Here is an 18,565-nt window from a genome sequence, read left to right on the forward strand (position 1 = left end):
ATGCAAGTCTCAGCTAAATCGCACTGGTAGAACTTGAGAAGAAGTTCAAAATGTGTGTTTTCAAGATGGCGGCTGTGGCGGCCATCTTGGATTTCGGATCGACCCGAAAAATAACAACACTTTGTCGGGACCATGTCAGGATCATTTCATGTAAGTTTCAGCTCAATCCCACTGGTCAAACTTGAGAAGAAGATTGAAATGTGAAAAGTTTACGGACGGCGGACGGCGCACGGCGCACGACGACGGACGAAGCATGATGACTATAGGTCATCCTGACCCTTCGGGTCAGAAGAAGTAAAAATTTATACATGATAGACATAAGGTAAGGTATCACTTGTTTTGAACAGTTACAGAGTAAGAATATAATGTGAACATCAGTACAACAAATTAGAAATAAGGATAAAGCTGATTATAGCAAATTTCACTCTAGTGTCTCAACCTGAACTTGACTTCAATAAAGTTTGATTTAAATTTAAAAGATTCGTAAAGATACTGATACAGTAATAATGTAAAGTGTTTCTGTTCGGAAAACCAAACATTTGTGAAAACTCTCACTGTCTAAGCCTAGAGGGAATTTGCTACTGAATTAATTTGCACAAAATGATTTCCAGCTGCCTAACTGTGTTATAATTTGCCAATTTTCTTTCTGATAAATACTTAACAAAGAAAACAAACTCACCGTATCTGTTTTGCATGTCAACCTTCAATAAACAAGATATATAGCTAGTACATGTCATTATAATACACTTATAAATTTAACTTAATGACCCTGCCTATTCAAAGTATTCTGTTGGACTGTTTTCGTATAGAAGGTTGGACCTAGTTCTTCGGTTGTGAATTAACGACGGATCTAGTGATTTTAGATTGTTTTCAGATGGGCCTTGACAAAGCCCTCATAGGTCTGTATCAAAATCTGAAGGTCCGTCAGAATTTATACTTGAAATAACTTACTTTTACAAATCTCCGAATGTTAATCTTCTCAAGCTTGTTTTGGCATCAAAATTGTGAAATTTATTCGCCATGGAAGAAAGTTGGTTTACAGTACAATGAACACGAAGTGCGACGTTAACTACATCCAAAGTAAATCCTTACCTGTGGTCTCACTACTCCAGGCTGTCGAACCATTGTCTGGGCTAAAGAAGGTTGTTGTTGTTGCTGCTGTTGTTGTTGTTGTTGTTGTTGCTGTTGCATCAGTCTCTGTTGTTGCTGTTGTTGCTGTTGTTGTTGTTGTTGCTGTTGTTGCTGCAATTCAAAAATCATGGCTAAATCTAATTTTGTTTACATAACAAACTTTTGCTCTGTATGACGTATCTTACATCAAATTAAAACCTCATTCATCAATCTGATTTAACAATTACATCAGTAGAACTAGCGATGGGAATCGCTCATATATTGAAGATTGATTTTCAGACATCTATCATCAATTGATAATCAATTATTGGATAAATCATTGCAAAACTAGAGTAGCTTAGAAAAACATTTACAGTATAAAATAAAGTGAAAAAAGTGAAACCTTCAACTTTGTTTCTATTTATCAAGACTAACATGCAGGAGCATTAAGGTCATATACTGTAAATATATTTATTTAAGTGCAGTCAAATTCGGTGATTAAATACCTGAAATACTCTTTTACAAAATTAAGCTCTGTACATTAGCTCGAAAAACGCCAAAATAAAACTACCACAAAAATAAGTATGTTCACAGTATTATTTACGACTCTTGACGTCACAATATTTGAAACAAAGGTGGCTTACACCTGTATGACATGGCTGAACGGGCGAGGCAATTGTATCTAAGTCATAGAATTTACCTGCTGCATGTGTTGTACAGATGAATTCGGCTGATTGTGTGGCATCTGTTGCTGGCTCATGATTGGCTGTTGTTGCTGTTGTTGTGTAGGGATAGACTGACTGTGTGGGGAGGGGGGAAGTTGAGACATGACAGGACCTGGTAAAAAAAAAAGAGAGAAAAAGTAATACACATGTACCAGATCACTGACACAGCTGGGACATGGCAGAACCTGGCAAAGACACAGAGAAAAAGTAATACACATGTACCAGATCACTGACACAGCTGGGACATGGCAGAACCTGGCAAAGACACAGAGAAAAAGTAATACACATGTACCAGATCACTGACACAGCTGGGACATGGCAGAACCTGGCAAAGACACAGAGAAAAAGTAATACACCTGTACCAGATCACTGACACAGCTGGGACATGGCAGAACCTGGAGAACACAGAGAAAAAAGTAATACACCTGTACCAGATCACTGACACAGCTGGGACATGACAGAACCTGGCAAAGACACAGAGAAAAAGTAATACACATGTACCAGATAATCTAATTATGTACGTCCAAGGTTATATAAGAACATGCCATTATGGGATCTGTCCCAAAAAAAAAAAAAAAAAAGTAAAAATAATACACATGTTCAGTAATAGAATTTTCCCCACATGTAAATGTGACAACAAAATCACAATCGGAGTGGTATATGTAGTTCATGAATGTCCAGAAACATTCATGAAATCCCCTAAGGGTTGTAATTTCTTTGTCACACCCTGATAGGCAGGGGATCATTCTTTTTCTCACATATGCAAAAGAAAAAGAATGAGAAAATAGCCTTCTAAAAATTATTTTCACCTTAGCATGTACATGGTTCAGTCAAATGTACATCAATGTTTATGATGTCATCGACAATGTACACCACGGTTATAACACATGAAGCTATAAGACTGTGAAATTTTTTTACCAGAATCTCAGGTTCAAAAGGGTACCAATGCCTCCTCTAACTCACCTGAAGAATTCGCTGGTAGTGCTGTCGAGGGAACTTTAAAAGGTCCCGGATTCTGATCCCCGAACGTTGGTATCGGAGGGGCGGGGGACATTTGTCTTGTACTTGGGCTCAGGGCAGACACTGAAATAATAAACAAACAATGGCTTTGCTTCTGAGCGATCAAATGTTAGCCTAAATGCGAAAAATTCTAAATTATGATAATATTAGCGTAGATATAAAATTACACAATTTGGTGGCTCAATACTGGAAATACCCATTTGGCACATGAATTAGCACTTCAAAGACAGTGCGAAAAGAGTTAAAATAAAACTATAGGTAAAGAAAGGATGTTGCAATGTCTGTATTAATTTATCTTGAGACAATTTTTTTTCTTGTATTTTCATTAACTCATTCACCTCTGCAGACAAATTTGAACTTTATTCAAAGGCTACAAGAGTTCATTATGAATATCCAGGGGTCAATGAGTGAAGGTCAGTAAACTTGACTAACCTGTATTGTCTTGCTCTGGGGCTGGGCTGGGAGATCTTTCTGCAACAGAGAAATGTTGATATGCATTAACTCAAAATTCAAAACAAGAAAAGAGCTGTTAGTATATAGCCCAGCATGTTCACACAAGCGCTCCATCTCATTTTTGCAAGTTTCGATCCCCTGTGTGGTGGTAGCCAGGTATTGACCGTTGCTTGGATGTTTTTCTCTGTGTACTCCGATCCGGTAATCCTCCTCCTCTTAAACCTGGCCCATTCTTCAATGACCCTGGCTGTTAATAGGATGTTAAATGAAACAAAACCAAGCGAACCTACTTTTTTGTACACAACATGTATACCAAATCAATTAGGTGGTCCTTTAACCAAGTTTCACATTGAAATGAAAAATAGTTCGGGAAATATAATCTCAAAAACTTCTTTGATGTAGTTCAAAGATTAACATGTAAGTCAATGATAAAAGAGATATTGTTACCTACGTGAACCTGTACCACAAGTTTTGTTTGAACAAGAAGCATCAGATACAATTTCTTTACCTTCTAGCTGGTATCCATGTAACAGGACCAGATGTCGAGGGTCTATCGTGTACTCGAACTCTTTGGTTGAGACCATGCTTATCTCTGGGGTGGTAGACTGCCAATGACAAAGAATATATATATATAAACATCTTCAAACCCAGTGAAATATCTTCACAAAATCTAGTTTGTTTTAGCATTGTTTTCAGTGGTTGACTAATACGGGCTTGAACATAATACGTCTAATGCTAGACTAGCCAATGGACAATCGGTCAACTAATTAGTTCACCCATAGATGGAGTAAATATACAACATACTGGCTAATGCAGACATTTTTGGCTCTTGCACCTGATGGAAACCATTTCCATCAAAATAGTAACCCTGAACACCTCTTAAGGGTCACCTTAATCTGATGTAGGTCCCTAATTACCATCTGTGTCGTAAAATTCCAATTTTCCTCGTTGAGTCTTATCAGGAGTTTTGAACAATTGTTAAACTATTCATGTCAACAAGACATAAGCTTTATGTAGATGTTGAATCACCATTCTGATCAGGAATATTGATCAATTTTCAAACTTTACCTGTCAACAAGACATAAGCTTTAGATGTTGAATCGACATTTTTACATGTGTATAATCCTTCTTATCATTGTCAATAGCTGTTCAATTTGGTTTCTACTTACTTCTTCATATAGTCTTTGTAATGCTGACAACCTTCTAGGGGATATTATGGACAAATTGATATTTCTCTGTAAAATCAAGTGAAATCAAATGCCATGATAATTCTTATCATCATTACTTTCAACAAATTGCAAAAATTTCATGTTGGGATTTTCTATAATATATGGTAATAATAAACTTGCAAAGTCAAAGATCTGTTCACAGAAGATTCATATTAATTTGGCTTGAAATCTTAATTGTCTAGAAAAAACATACGAAGTTTTATCAATATTAAACTTTCCTAAAAGCTTCATAATTCAAACTTATCAAAATTCTAACATTAAACTTTCCTAAATGCTACAAAAACTAAATTTATTATCAAAATTTAACAATGCTATTAATAATAAATAAGATACAATGAAAAACTACTGATGAATATTTGATCCTACATTTTTTACTGTAAATAATCCTCTTGATTACCTGTGCCATCTTGTGAGCCAGCTGTTCTGCCATATAGTTTAGGTAGCGTGTGCCTTCTTGACTGGGGAGCTGATACGGTTGTGAGTTACAGACTAGTATACAGTGTTGTTTTACAGGTAACCTATTACAAACATAATATAGAATTACAGGTAACCTGTTACAGACATAATATGGATTTACAGGCAACCTGTTAGAGACATAATATGGATTTACATGTAACCTGTTAGAGACATAATATGGAATTACAGGTAACATGTTACAGACATAATATGGATTTACATCTAACCTGTTACAGAGATAATATAGAATTACAGGTAACCTGTTAGAGACATAATATGGAATTACAGGTAACCTGTCAGAGACATAATATAGAATTACAGCTAACCTGTTACTGACATAATGTAGAATTACAGCTAACCTGTTACAGACATAATATAGAATTACAGCTAACCTGTTAGACACATACCAGGGTAATATGGAATTTATTATACTATTTTGTTTACGAAAAAATCTGGTACAGGCATAATATGTGATATGGAATTACAGACTTGTATACAGCATAACATAGAAGCAAAATGCCAAAGACAACAACAGTTTTATTAAACTGATATCTTTTTCTGTTAGTTTTATTATTAGAAGCATATACCCTGGATTATTCCTTTTTTCGGCGATATCGTCGAACACATGTAAAGCTGTACTCAGCCCCTCTGCTATATGACTGTAGGTTTCTCCTCCGCCTCCAATGAACCTGTCAATCAAAATCATAATACAGAAATCTTAATATATCTACCATTTATCACACGCTGAAATCTTTATCAATCTAATCTGTATCTAATCTGTATCTAAATAATCTACTTTCGAAATTGACAATTGCATTTTTGTAGTAACGATTTAAATAAACTATGATTATTTATTAATTATTAAATTAATAAATTGTATATGATAAGATAAGTACTAACAAAAGTATACGCTTTCTAATTTTATTCCCAGATACTAATCTACATTATATACTTTTATGTTCATTTTAGAATATGTTACATTAATTCACAACTTATAAGAGAATGCAAAATTTTGGAACCTTTCATGAGATCCTTTTCCAAAACAGAATGCTCATAATTCCTGAAGTCTTATGAAAATAATAAACATTAACTCAATCATCCCTGAAATTTCATTGTGGACTGGTCTAGTCTTTGATTTAGAAGAGTTTAAATGTGTCTTTGTGTGTGTATGTATTAATGTATTGCAATGAAATTTATGCAAAACATTACTACCGGGAACATGTCTTTTTTTTTTACAAGACTTACGGAATACTATCTAGCCAGGTGAGGAACTCGTGGATGTTTGTCGTCAGGTTAGAACATCGAGCAGCAGAGTCTGGCAGAATGTCTGCCGAGTAAAAGGTGACCAAGTTGTACAGGGTACAGCTATACTGAAATTTAAAGAGAGAAATTTCCATATCTGAAACAATTTCAAATCTTGTCAATTGTTTAAAATTTTGATGGGAGGAAGAAAACAAAACAAAATATATACGTGTATATACCATTATGAAAACATGCAAAGTTTTGTTGAATGAAATAATGAAGAAATATTGCTAGAAATTAAAGTATTGATCATGACATCACCACTGACTTTGACTGGTCCCTTAACAAAATACCACTATGTTATTTATGATACTGCAACGTTTTAACCAGACATATTAACAGATGGTCAAAAACTGGAAGTTTCACACCACAAAATTGGTGGTATTTTTATATATGTTACATTTTACAAAGTACTTCGCATATATTCAAGTTTAGACCTGAACGTCATTCTATGTATAACCCATACAAACTTTCTTATATACTTATATACTTATAAAATATATTATACGTACATCATGTCCATAGTCGGTAGGATCAGGGGGACCTCCATTGAAAACTCTGTCAAATAAAAACAAAAATAATCAAATTATATACAAATACAGCGTTTTTTTGCACCAAGTTATATATCTTTCTTTGTTAAGTTATTTTGTTTTACAGATCTCCTGTACAAATACAGGTTGCAAGACTTAAAATTATTATCAACAGAGATTTATTAAATAAAATACAGCCTTATTTTGTACACTGAAGACAAGCATCAAAATTACACAAAATTCTACTTATTAATACAACATTTGGAAGTTCAATCGAAAATTTTGAATCAATCTTATTGTGGATTTAATATTTCATTTGAGTTAATTATATAAATATTCTGATAAAATATACCTTTGTTTTTTTAACGTTATACAACTGATTACCTTAGGCCTAAAAAAATATGTATGTTTCAGGTACCCCTACCTACCCTAGTTTTTACTTCCGACCCTAGCTATTTTATCACACTTTTCCAAAATAAAAATGTTGTGTGTGAAGTTGTCAACTTAGATTTTTACGCATGCTTTAAGTTTATCCAGATAAAGTTCAATTTTGAATACGGTAATGAGAAATAGAAGACTTCTAGCTAGCCTAAAGCCTGAATGACAAATTACATGTATTATTAAATAACTCTGTAATGTAGTAAAAAAACCACTCAACTCCTCCCCCACCCCTCCTAAAAAAAAAAAAAAAAAAAATCCCGACCGACCTACCCTATATTTTTCAGTCATGTAACCTGAAACATGCATATAATTTTTTTTGGCCTTATGACAATTAAAATTATCTATATCAAATTAAATTTAACAATGTTAGAAGTACATTTGATTAGCTACAACAACGCTTTTCCAACATCAAATTGACTGCATATGACAGCGTATAATATCTTAGAGTATTTCAGATAGAGAATACTTTATATAAGTACATACTCAGTGATAAACCTTTTTTATAATTTATTTATTATTTCTTTTTCATGTGCAATAATCCAAAATACTACAAATAGCTAAATGCTTTCATTCTTATTCACATTTAATATCACCTGCACTATCAAACTCATTCTTAAACATTTTACTCATATCATCATCATCATCATCATCATCGAATTCATCATTACAACCATCATCTATATCATCATTAGAACGAATATACGTACCCGGCCTACTATACCTTTCGGCCGGGTACGAATTGGTCCCTATGTGTCGTAGTGGAGCACTGCCTCCGAAAATCACTCGGGCACAGTTTTCTATACTTTTTTGTAGGTTTCCAATTATTGTATGCGTATACATGCATTTACATGTTATTTTGTCCAAAACAAACATAACTACCATTCTTGATATCTACCGTACCGCTCACGTCACAAGACGTCAAATTCACAATTTATAGACTTGCCTTATAAATTCCCTTCAGAAAGATATTCATATATTATGTATAATGTAAAAAAAATAATGCCTCGATGAGAATTTGATAATTTAAGTGGTTCAGTTGTATTGCCTAGTAGTTTAGCGATATCGAACAAGTACGATAAAATGCAAACAAACGTTTTATACCGGTTTGCATAATCATTACTTTGCTCCATTCGTAGTAATAGGCACCAATTGTAGCTCTAAAGACGACCATTTTCTGTCTAAAAGTCTTTTGAGCTACAATATTGCAGCTATATCATCATCATTCCATGATTCTCATTATCACCATCATCATCTTTAACATCAACAATTCCATCATCATCAGCATCGTCATCAACATTCAACATCATCATCAATCATTATTATCATCATCATTCCATGATTCTCATTATTATCATCATCATCATCAATACCATCATCTTCCTCACCATCGTCATCAACATTCATCATCATTCTCATCACCATCTCCTTGAAATAATAATTTTCCCTCAATTTTAATGGGCCGGATTTACTATGATGACAATAGTGCCGTATATTATGGATAAATATAAAGTGAAGTCGAGGTCAAGGTAATATAATAGATTAATATTGAGATATCCCCTTCCTGCATGTACATTTTCAGAAAAAAATATTGACCCCCCCCCTGAAACTTTTAACATTTAGGATCATTTACGTCACTTTATAAAACAAAAATACACAAACAATAATACAAAGCATATAATGAAAATATTTTAGCACGCAAATGAGCGGCGTCTTTAATTTCTTACTCTAAGGTAGGGATGATGTAGTTTTCTTTCAGTGTGTCGATGTATCCTCCGAGATTAGCAGTTCCCTCCACCACAAACACGACGTCGGCTGTCGGCCTGTCATCAGATCCCACTACCATGGCTGTTTGGCAGAATGTCTTGTTTTTTTATCTTCTAGAGAACTTATTAATTAAGTTCCTCAAAAACTGCTGACGTCTAGGTTTTCCCATATGTTTAGGAGATTTTCATTTTGCGGCCATTAAATATCAAACAGGAAGTAGGAATATCACATCTAGCAGGTGCTTTATAAGTCCGCGATGCGTATTAAAATTAGATGAAAAGTAGTTCTATTTTTTTGCTCATATTTTTACCACCGCAATCTCTATCGAAGGAAAAAAAATATCAAGCAAAGTTTAAAACTTTCACAACTGCAAAGCAATTCAAGAGATGTTTGACCGTAAATAGTTAAAATAATAAAATCACTATTAAACGGTACTTCCTAAAGACCGGAATTTTCGTACCGGGGCCTGAACGGGCTGCACTAACAACAAGATAGTACTTCTGATTCTGAAATAGAAACATTTTACGTAGCCATTTATTTTTCATAAAAAATGAAATAATTCTGATAAAGGTGTTAAAATTACAATTTGAAATCATCCTCGTTGCCGTGATTTCTGACATTATGATTTTTTATCAGAAGTTTACTAAATTTCACTCAGTCCGTCAGTTATGGAGTGAAATGAAGGGAAGCAACTGTAGATTTGATCAATCAAATTTTTTTCTGAAGGCGCTTCCAAGATATCCGCTGCACAATGTTCTTTTAAGTGCTAAGACACCAGATTGTTGCACATCCAATCAATATGAGGATTTATATGTACAAGTTGGAACAAAAATCCAAATAAGCTAAGTTAAAAAAAAACAAAAAACAAGATGTTCAGATTATTTTTGTTTGAAAGATAGTTTAGCGCATATATTTGAATATAACGTTACATGTTTTATATCCAATGATCAACGGCGACTGAAAGTCGTTTTTTAGCATTTTCACTGTTTCCAATTTTCTTTATAATATTAAAGCAAGGATTACTTTGGTGGTTTTGTTATGGTGTTTGCATAACGTTGGAGTTTTAATTTTTTTTACACTGAGCTGCATATACACATGTAATACATTAGTCCGCTAAACCTGCCTATATTATTAGGCTTTTTTAATTTTTTTTTTTTTTTGTCTAATATTAGCAAAAAAAAAAAAAAAAAAAAAAGCCTAATAATATAGGCAGGTTTTAGCGGACAGTAGTACACATGTAATACATACTACTCTCAATGGTAACTAAAGTGGGATAATTTACACACGTCACTTGATCAAAACAACAAAGGTCGCAAAATTGATCCTTGTAACTAGAACCCCACTTTTAAATCACCGAAACTTCAGTGTTGTTGTTTTTTTAATAATTCAGAACTTGAAATTCCCCGTTCAAATAACTTATGAAGAGTCTACTATTTAGGGACATCTTTATAAATCAGGTTTTAATACAGTAAAAGTTGTTATTTACAAGATCGAACGTTTTACGGAAGCCTAAAAATTGTACAGTAAGTAAATAAGGCCAAAAAATATATATATGTCTGTTTAACCCTAATTATTTTTCCAATTTTCTACGAAAAAAAAATAAAAATCGGGATTTTGATCTCAGACATTATTTTAAAGATGCTCCACTGCTGACAAATGGTATTTTTACACTATCAAAAACAGGAGCAGACGATTTTGTATTTTTCTTCAGTTAAAAAAGTTACTTACTTTACACCATTACCACCATTGAAAAGTTTGAGCTTCTAATTTTACTTCAAGTTAAAAATATGAAAAACAATTAATTGCATCCCGAAAAAATTCCGTGGCACTATATCTTATATATAATGAAGTAATGATTGCGCATGCACCAAAGGCAAAACAAATTATTTTATGTTATTTTTTGTGTTGATTAGGCATATATATACACGATTAAACACCAATTATTGTTCAAATGATGAATATCGTTTATGCTCTGTCGGTGGTGGAACATCTTTAAAGTGAAATACACTTTTTGAAAAAAAAAAAAAAAAAATGAAAAACAAACAACAAAAATCCCGAACTACCGACCCTATATTTTTGCACATGTACCCTAAACACACATTTTTTTGCTTAAGCAATATTTCTCAAAGATCTATTACAGTGGCGTAGGAAGATGAAACGTAATGGGGGGGGGGGGCAAAGGTCCTCAATATTTTGTAAACCCCCCCCCCCCCCCCCCCCCCCCCCCCGCCGCACCTACAGGAGGAGATTAATTCAACACACAACCATATATACTTTATATTATGGTGGCTGATTACGGCCATCTCGTGTTGTTGTGTTGTCGCCTTGTCGTGTTGTCGCCTTGTCGAGTTGTCGCGGTCTCAAAACACGTCATGTCGCGTTTTTAAAGTCGTTTAGACTATGATTTATCACAACAAAAGAAGGCCCAAATACGTTTCCATACTTTAAGGCATTAAGTCGACATCATATCGGAAGATGTTGACATAAACAGAAGAATTTGTCGACTTACCACATGTACATGCCCACATAATGATTCCAAGATATTTATGTAGACAGTTGGTAACTCAGCGATTAATGTGTTTATGCTCGGGTGTGACACCGACTTGTCAGTTATTGATGTCGACATCTAAACTAAAAGATGTCCACATCTGGTCTTGAAAGTGGAAATCAAAGGTCACCCTTTCATAGAGCACTGTGTATATGCAGCAAAAGCCACACAGCAGAGATCGACGATAATTTTGTTAATTCAAGTTTTTATTTATTTGATTTCAAAATAAAAAAAATTGTGATCCTGCACATTCCGGCCATGAAACTGTAGCCTGCGTGTACGTAGCTGTTAGCCCGAGCTAAGGAAGTGTACAACCAATTATTAATATATATAACCGTGGGTTGAAAATTCGTTTCAAAGCTGTGTGTGTGTTTTGTTGATTGGCATTCGTACCAAGTCCATGTAGTACATACCGTACTATACTATATTAAAAGAATGAATGAAAAAAAATTTTTTAAAAAAATAAAATAAAAAAAGATTTTTTATGTTGTATTTTCTTGTGAATCCCGAAAAATACCAGTTACGTAATTTAAAAGCCATAAAGGTCACAGTACAGGTACACAATACACATTGGGAAACCAGCTTTACTTGTTAGCTTGGCCTGTCCATATATATATATACATAAATATTAACATCCCTCGATACACTTATATAAAGGCACAACGAATTTTTGTTACGGTCTTAATGGTCAGATTCAACCTTTGGGCTAAAAATCCTCCAGGGACGCGGTTTTAAACTCCCAACTCGCGATACATCTGCATCTATTTTTCGTAGTAAAAACATGCGTTCTTTGTAGTTAAACGTAGTAAAAAAAAAAGCCACGTGCTTATACCTCATTCATGCTATTGGCCGGAATATACAATTGTATTATGGGTAACTAGTGATCACGTGATTGTGTGTTTACTTCCAAATATGGTGATAGTTTGCTTGCCATTTCTTCGGAGAAATTGATTTATTTGAAAATATTTAGACTCCAAAATGTTATTAATATTGCATGTATATCATTTTGACTTGCACATATGCACTGTTTTACTATAAATAATGAACTGAAATGAGTTGTAAAACTGCCATTTTCACGTTTTGTAAATAAATGATATAATACGAATTGACCAATTCAATAGGTCTAACCGTCTAATCTAAAATCAGCGAAGATCGGCTACTCCCGGCTAAATTCGTAGAATTCTAAATTTATATTTATATATATTATTACCCGCTTTAGGGTTCAGAACATATACATATAACACACAGAAAATAAGGCCAAATTATGTATAAATACCAGGTCAGAGAAATCACTCTATTTGGAAGTAAACACACACTCATGTGATCACTAGTTACCCACTAATACAATTCCATATTTATTTCAGCCAATGGCATGAATGAGGTATAATCACGTGACTTGTTTTACTACGTTTTACTACAAAGAACGCGTGCTTTGTACCATTATGGGGGAAATCCTCCGCGGATCGTGGTTTCATTTCCACCATTTGAAATTGTTAGCAATACTATCATATCATAGTTTATTTTCCATATTATTTCCGAACAAATAGTTATAAGTTTCCGCATAGCCCACTTAGCTTTTTGGGAATCTATAGCTAATACATACATGTATGTACACATATGCAGTGTACTAAGAAACACGGGCTTATGTGCTTACATGACAGCTTCCCGCCTGGTATATTGGGACCTAGAACTCATTATGCTTCGGTAGGTTCCGTACGAAAATGTATCATTTTGTTTCTTCATAGATTGAAAGGTCTCAAGGCCCTCTACCAATATTGTGAATTTCATGGCCCTGGGGTCTCTGGAATTTTCCCCAGGGGATAGGGTCTTTACCATAGTTTATATAGGGAAACACATTTATGAGCATTATTTGCTCAATTTTCATAGGAAACAGATGTAATGGAATCAAATACTCTTCATATATTAAAAGGTTAAATGGATATCATCACTGGCTGATTTCATGGGCCTGATAGGCCAATATATGGTGCTTATATACAGTGTATTTATTTGTTTCATTCTGTATCCGAACTCGGGTGACCAATCAGAAAAAAAAAACATGCATGGCTGACAGGTGGCTATGTGTTTTGTTATTCCTGCTATATAGACTTCATTTTTAGTTTTCCCATGTTATAAAACATTTCCAAAAGGAAAGAAAAAGGTAAAAAATTACAGAAATAGAGAAAAGATCCATATTTTATTGGCATGATTTACATCAGTCAGTATGTAGTGGGTACCAATTCAAGTTCATTAAACTTTTTAAATGTGCAACTGCAGGGGCGTAGGAAGAAAAGGGTCCTCCTGCACATTTTTCGTACTTCATTTTAGAAAATTTTGCCGCTTTGCGGCGCATTTCCTAAAAGTTCCAGCACGTAATGTTCAAACCTTTAATAATAAAAATTCAATACACATGAACTAGATTAAAAATGTCCATCACGGGATTCTACTATTTCAAAAATGTTTCTTAAAATATTAAATTGTTTATATTAAGAACGCATTAAAATTCTCAAAATACACCGTAAAACTCATCTTGGCCATTCCAAATCGTAATATTTTTCGCGGGGGAGACCCCCCGGACCCCCAGAACACCAAAGTCTCGTGCATTCGGCGCTTGCATCAAAATCGTAATTCTTTTCCGGGGGAGATCCCCGGACCCCCAAAACACCAAAATCTCGCGCATTCGGCGTTCGCAAAATCATCAAAATACATCGTAAAAATTATCTCAGCCATTCTAAATCGTAATATTTTTTTCCGGGAGAGACCCCCGGACCTCCAAACACCAAAATCTCGACCCTTCGACGATCGCACGCCATTTTGCATATTCATTAATTTCCTGTTAGCGTCGCCATTGATATGGATGTGTACAAGGATTATATGTAATGATTTATGAGAAAAAAATATATAAAGTATATATGGTTGTGTGTTGAATTAATCTCCTCCTGTGTGACCTATTGCAATCGTCTTTTTGCCGGCATCATCCAGTGTCTGTTGTAAACAATTTACAATCTTCTTAATAACCAAGACCCTCATACATGGACATGATATTGAGCCATAGCATGCTGGGATGAAGGAATACAAAGTTTGTTCAAATCAATGATATTGACCTATGTCAAGTAATTGTCTAGTATATGTAGTCAAACGTAGTAAAACAAGTCACGTGATTTTACATCATTCATCCATTGGCCGAAATAAATATGGAATTGTATTATGGGTAACTAGTGATCACATGAGTGTGTGTTTACTTCCAAATAGAGTGATTTCTCTGACCTGGTATTTATACATAATTAGGCCTTTTGAAGAAGATCTTATTTTCTCTGTGTTATACATGTATGTATATGTTCTGAACCCTAAAGCAGGTAATAATATATATAAATATAAATTTAGAATTCTACGAATTTAGCCGGGAGTAGCCGATCTTCGCTGATCTTAGATTAGACGGTTAGACCTATTGAATTGGTCAATTCGCATTATATCATTCATTTACAAAACGTGGAAATGACAGTTTTATAACTCATTTCAGTTCATTATTTATACTAAAATAGTACATATGTGCAAGTCAAAATGATATGCATGCAATATTAATAACTTTTTGCAGTATAAATATTTTCAAATAAATCAATTTTTCCGAAGAAATGGCAAGCAAACTATCACCATATTTGGAAGTAAACACACAATCACGTGATCACTAGTTACCCATAATACAATTGTATATTCCGGCCAATAGCATGAATGAGGTATAAGCACGTGACTTTTTACTACGTTTTTTACTACAAAAAATAGATTGCAGTGATACGTGTCCCTCCGAATGACCCTTCTATTTTTCAGGCACATTTGTAACTTGCTCGGTTTCTTGGCCGTTTTTTTTTTTTACTTCTGTGTCCATATGTTGCGTTTTCAGGGATTTCATACATATTGATTTTAAAATAATATTAGTGGGAAGGAGAATTTCTAATGTTATGGTCTAAAACATTCCAAGATGTATAGTAAGAGGGAAAAAAAATGAACTTTGAGATTGATATTTTCGTAAGTGTATAAGGGTTTAAATTACCTACATCATCAGGCATTTACATTTACGAGTAGAGCTGAATATTTTCAGTTTTAAAGAATTATTATACTCCGGCAGTTGTCCCATAACGCATACTCAAGCGGTAAGAAAATCCTCTTACAGTCCCGAGGTGGTTTGTGATATTAGTAAAATGAATGGGAGTGTCATCAAAAGAAAGGACGGGTTATATCAAGCTTAAACAATCCTATCGTACAAATTACTCGCTTCCGGCAAAAATCCCTAGATAGAGAAGCAAGATTACACCAGATATCATTTATTATTCCAAGAACAGAAAAAAAAACGGCTGATATAATACCTTACGAAAATATGTATGTCATACTTTTCTAAGGAGGTAATTATAGAGGGTGGTAGATATTGAGAGATAATGGTTCTTAATTATTAATGCATAACATGAGCAATTTTCCACAGGATATACACCAGACGAAAGGGAAAAATTAAATATCATAGACAGAAGGCACACAACTAACGCATTTTTAACATTTACTGTCCTTTAATCATATATACATTTCGTTAGTGGTACAGTCCCGGGGATTATCTCTGTGTTCTTTCTATTGTTATTATCTATCACTGTATCGATATTATTCGTTAAAATTTCGCCATGGTTAAAAAAATATTTTTTTAAGTCTATCTCTTTTTCTCATATAGAGTCTGATGTAATTTTCTCTGCAAGTAATACATTACTTATAGCATCAAGAAATGTTTCAGTAAAAAAACCTACACATTTGATTAACATTTGCATATTGTTTTGCAAAATAACAAACCACGGGATACGTCTTAATATGGTCTTTAGTATTCCTGCAACAATGTAGCATGCTCGAACGACAATTTTTTATATTTGCAAATTAGAATTAGAGAATATTTTTGGCATTGTTAACTGTAACCAGAATTAATTCAGTGTTATCATATTACAAGGTCGAGACTTCCTCTTGGCCGAAAAGGGATTCTGAATATACATACGGTGCGGATGTCAGGAATTTGGAAATAGATTGCATCAAGATGCCGTAACACATAATATCAATATCGTCTACCAATGAATTCAAATAATTCACTTTATTCCCGCATAAAGTACAGGTACGTTTTATTCAGCTGACTTAATTAATTATGATAATACAATCAATACAAGTGAATATTGAAAATTGTTTACTGGACTAGTGGTGAAATATCCCATTTTACTTATATTATAACAAATTGTAATAGGGGGTGGGGGGGGAGGAAGGATAATTAGAATACAACGCATACAGTGATTTACTATAATCCAATAAAATACCAATTAAACCGGGCTATCAAAAAACAAAGTATACGCGTACGTGAGCGCACACGTACAATCAAGATGAATGTAGATCGTGTCTTCGACGAGGTGCGAGCGTTTGATGATGCACTAAATATGTTCGGATAGACTAACAAAACATCAACAACTCAACGTAACACTGCGCATGCCACGTACACGATACATACCTGTAAACTGCATTTTCGAGTCTCACAAAATCAATTCGCTAATGGTTATAGAGAATTGAGTCAGAACGTAAAGGACCAAGGGAAACCAAAATGGAAATAAACCTTGATCTATTAATCTCAAAGTAGTTTAAACAGGTTCAAATGCAATGCTTATTCGTTTCAATTATATGTAAAAAAAAAACCGAAAAACAACGATTTGACAATTAAACGTTTACGAGACAGTGCCAAAGGCTGCATTCCCGTTCACAAATCCACCTTCTGACCACCAAAAATATACGTTTGGGAAAAGTCTCCAATAGTACATGAATAATGTAAGGCTCAACTACCAGAGTATGGGTGGTATACCCACGGATTATTGTAAGCTCATTTTTTATAACAGAAGAAAATACATACAAATTTAACTTTTTATGTTTTAGTGCAATGGAGCAGACTGAGTTCCATTAGTATCAGCATGGTTCCTGGATTCAGAGGATAGATGCTGACATAGTAAACCCGCGATTTGTCCTGATCGCGTTCACAACTCGTAAGACGAAATGAGGATCTTCGGGGAGGTTTTCGAACTTTAGCGAAAATACGACCATCCATTGTCCCCAGTGGACTCAATGATTTTGTCTTTCCACATACACGACAAGTTGTCAAACATTCAAATTGAACAGGACTATTGCTGGTACCGCATCACTTTCGCGATATTCACGTTGCATGTACATGTAGCATAAACATGGTAGCATTTTGTTTATCTTTTACGCAAATTGGCCAAATTAGCGAATACCTGGTACATAAAGCTGACACATTTGACAATATTACTGCTAGGTCCAATATAAAAAGTACATGTAAAACAAATACACGCTACCAATACTCAATTGCAACTTGCGGTTTATGTGAAGTGAACATGTGTTCTATCAGAATTTTTATGATATCTGTATAACTGCTACAGTGTATGATTATACAAATGTGTGTATGCAAGGACGTATATCTCACTTATAAATCCTTGGCATAAACATATAAAAAACATATTAAGAAAACGTAATGTGTAATTATAATTAATTACTTTTTGAATGTAATTGTAATTGTAATTAATTACATTTACAAAACTGAGTAATTGTAATTGTAATTGAGTTTTGACCAAGTAATTGTAATTGTAATTAATTACATTGCAATGTAATTGACCCCAACCCTGCGCCGAAGGCGCGAGATTTTGGGGGCTGGGGGTCGACCCCGGGAAAAATATTACGATTTAGAATGGCTGAGGTGAGTTTTACAATGTATTTTGATAATTTTGCGAGCGCGAGATTTTGGTGTTTGGGGGATTCGGGGGGTTCGGGGGTCTCCCCCGGGAAAAAAATATTACGATTTAGAATGGCTAAGATGAGTTTTACGATGCATTTGGATGAATTTATGAGCGCCCGAAGGCGCGAGATTTTGGTGTTTGGGGGTTCGGGGGTTTCCCCCGGGAAAAAATATTACGATTT

At 34.3% G+C, this 18,565-nt stretch overlaps 1 protein-coding gene across 7 annotated transcripts in view; it reads right to left on the reverse strand.

Annotated features, from left to right (window-relative positions):
• The window catches only part of LOC138330170 (mediator of RNA polymerase II transcription subunit 25-like), a 31,951-nt gene extending 22,687 nt beyond the window's left edge, over positions 1–9,264 (reverse strand). For 4 of the 7 annotated variants that reach the window (XM_069277603.1, XM_069277597.1, XM_069277601.1 and 1 more), the window contains exons 1-12: positions 8,991–9,264; positions 6,808–6,853; positions 6,239–6,363; positions 5,581–5,682; positions 4,935–5,055; positions 4,478–4,543; positions 3,817–3,913; positions 3,288–3,326; positions 2,799–2,918; positions 1,811–1,947; positions 1,093–1,242; positions 680–701 (exon numbers count right to left, since the gene is read on the reverse strand). In XM_069277603.1, the coding sequence (XP_069133704.1) occupies positions 680–701; positions 1,093–1,242; positions 1,811–1,947; positions 2,799–2,918; positions 3,288–3,326; positions 3,817–3,913; positions 4,478–4,543; positions 4,935–5,055; positions 5,581–5,682; positions 6,239–6,363; positions 6,808–6,853; positions 8,991–9,109 (1,144 nt within the window). In that variant the 5' untranslated portion in view covers positions 9,110–9,264. The remainder of the gene's footprint in view (positions 1–679; positions 702–1,092; positions 1,243–1,810; positions 1,948–2,798; positions 2,919–3,287; positions 3,327–3,816; positions 3,914–4,477; positions 4,544–4,934; positions 5,056–5,580; positions 5,683–6,238; positions 6,364–6,807; positions 6,854–8,990) is intronic. The other 3 variants (XM_069277599.1, XM_069277600.1, XM_069277598.1) reach the window with 2 other exon arrangements.
• Between the last annotated feature and the right edge of the window lie 9,301 nt (positions 9,265–18,565).

Source organism: Argopecten irradians, chromosome 8 (assembly GCF_041381155.1).
Source record: "Argopecten irradians isolate NY chromosome 8, Ai_NY, whole genome shotgun sequence".
Classification (NCBI taxonomy): Eukaryota; Metazoa; Mollusca; class Bivalvia; order Pectinida; family Pectinidae; genus Argopecten; species Argopecten irradians.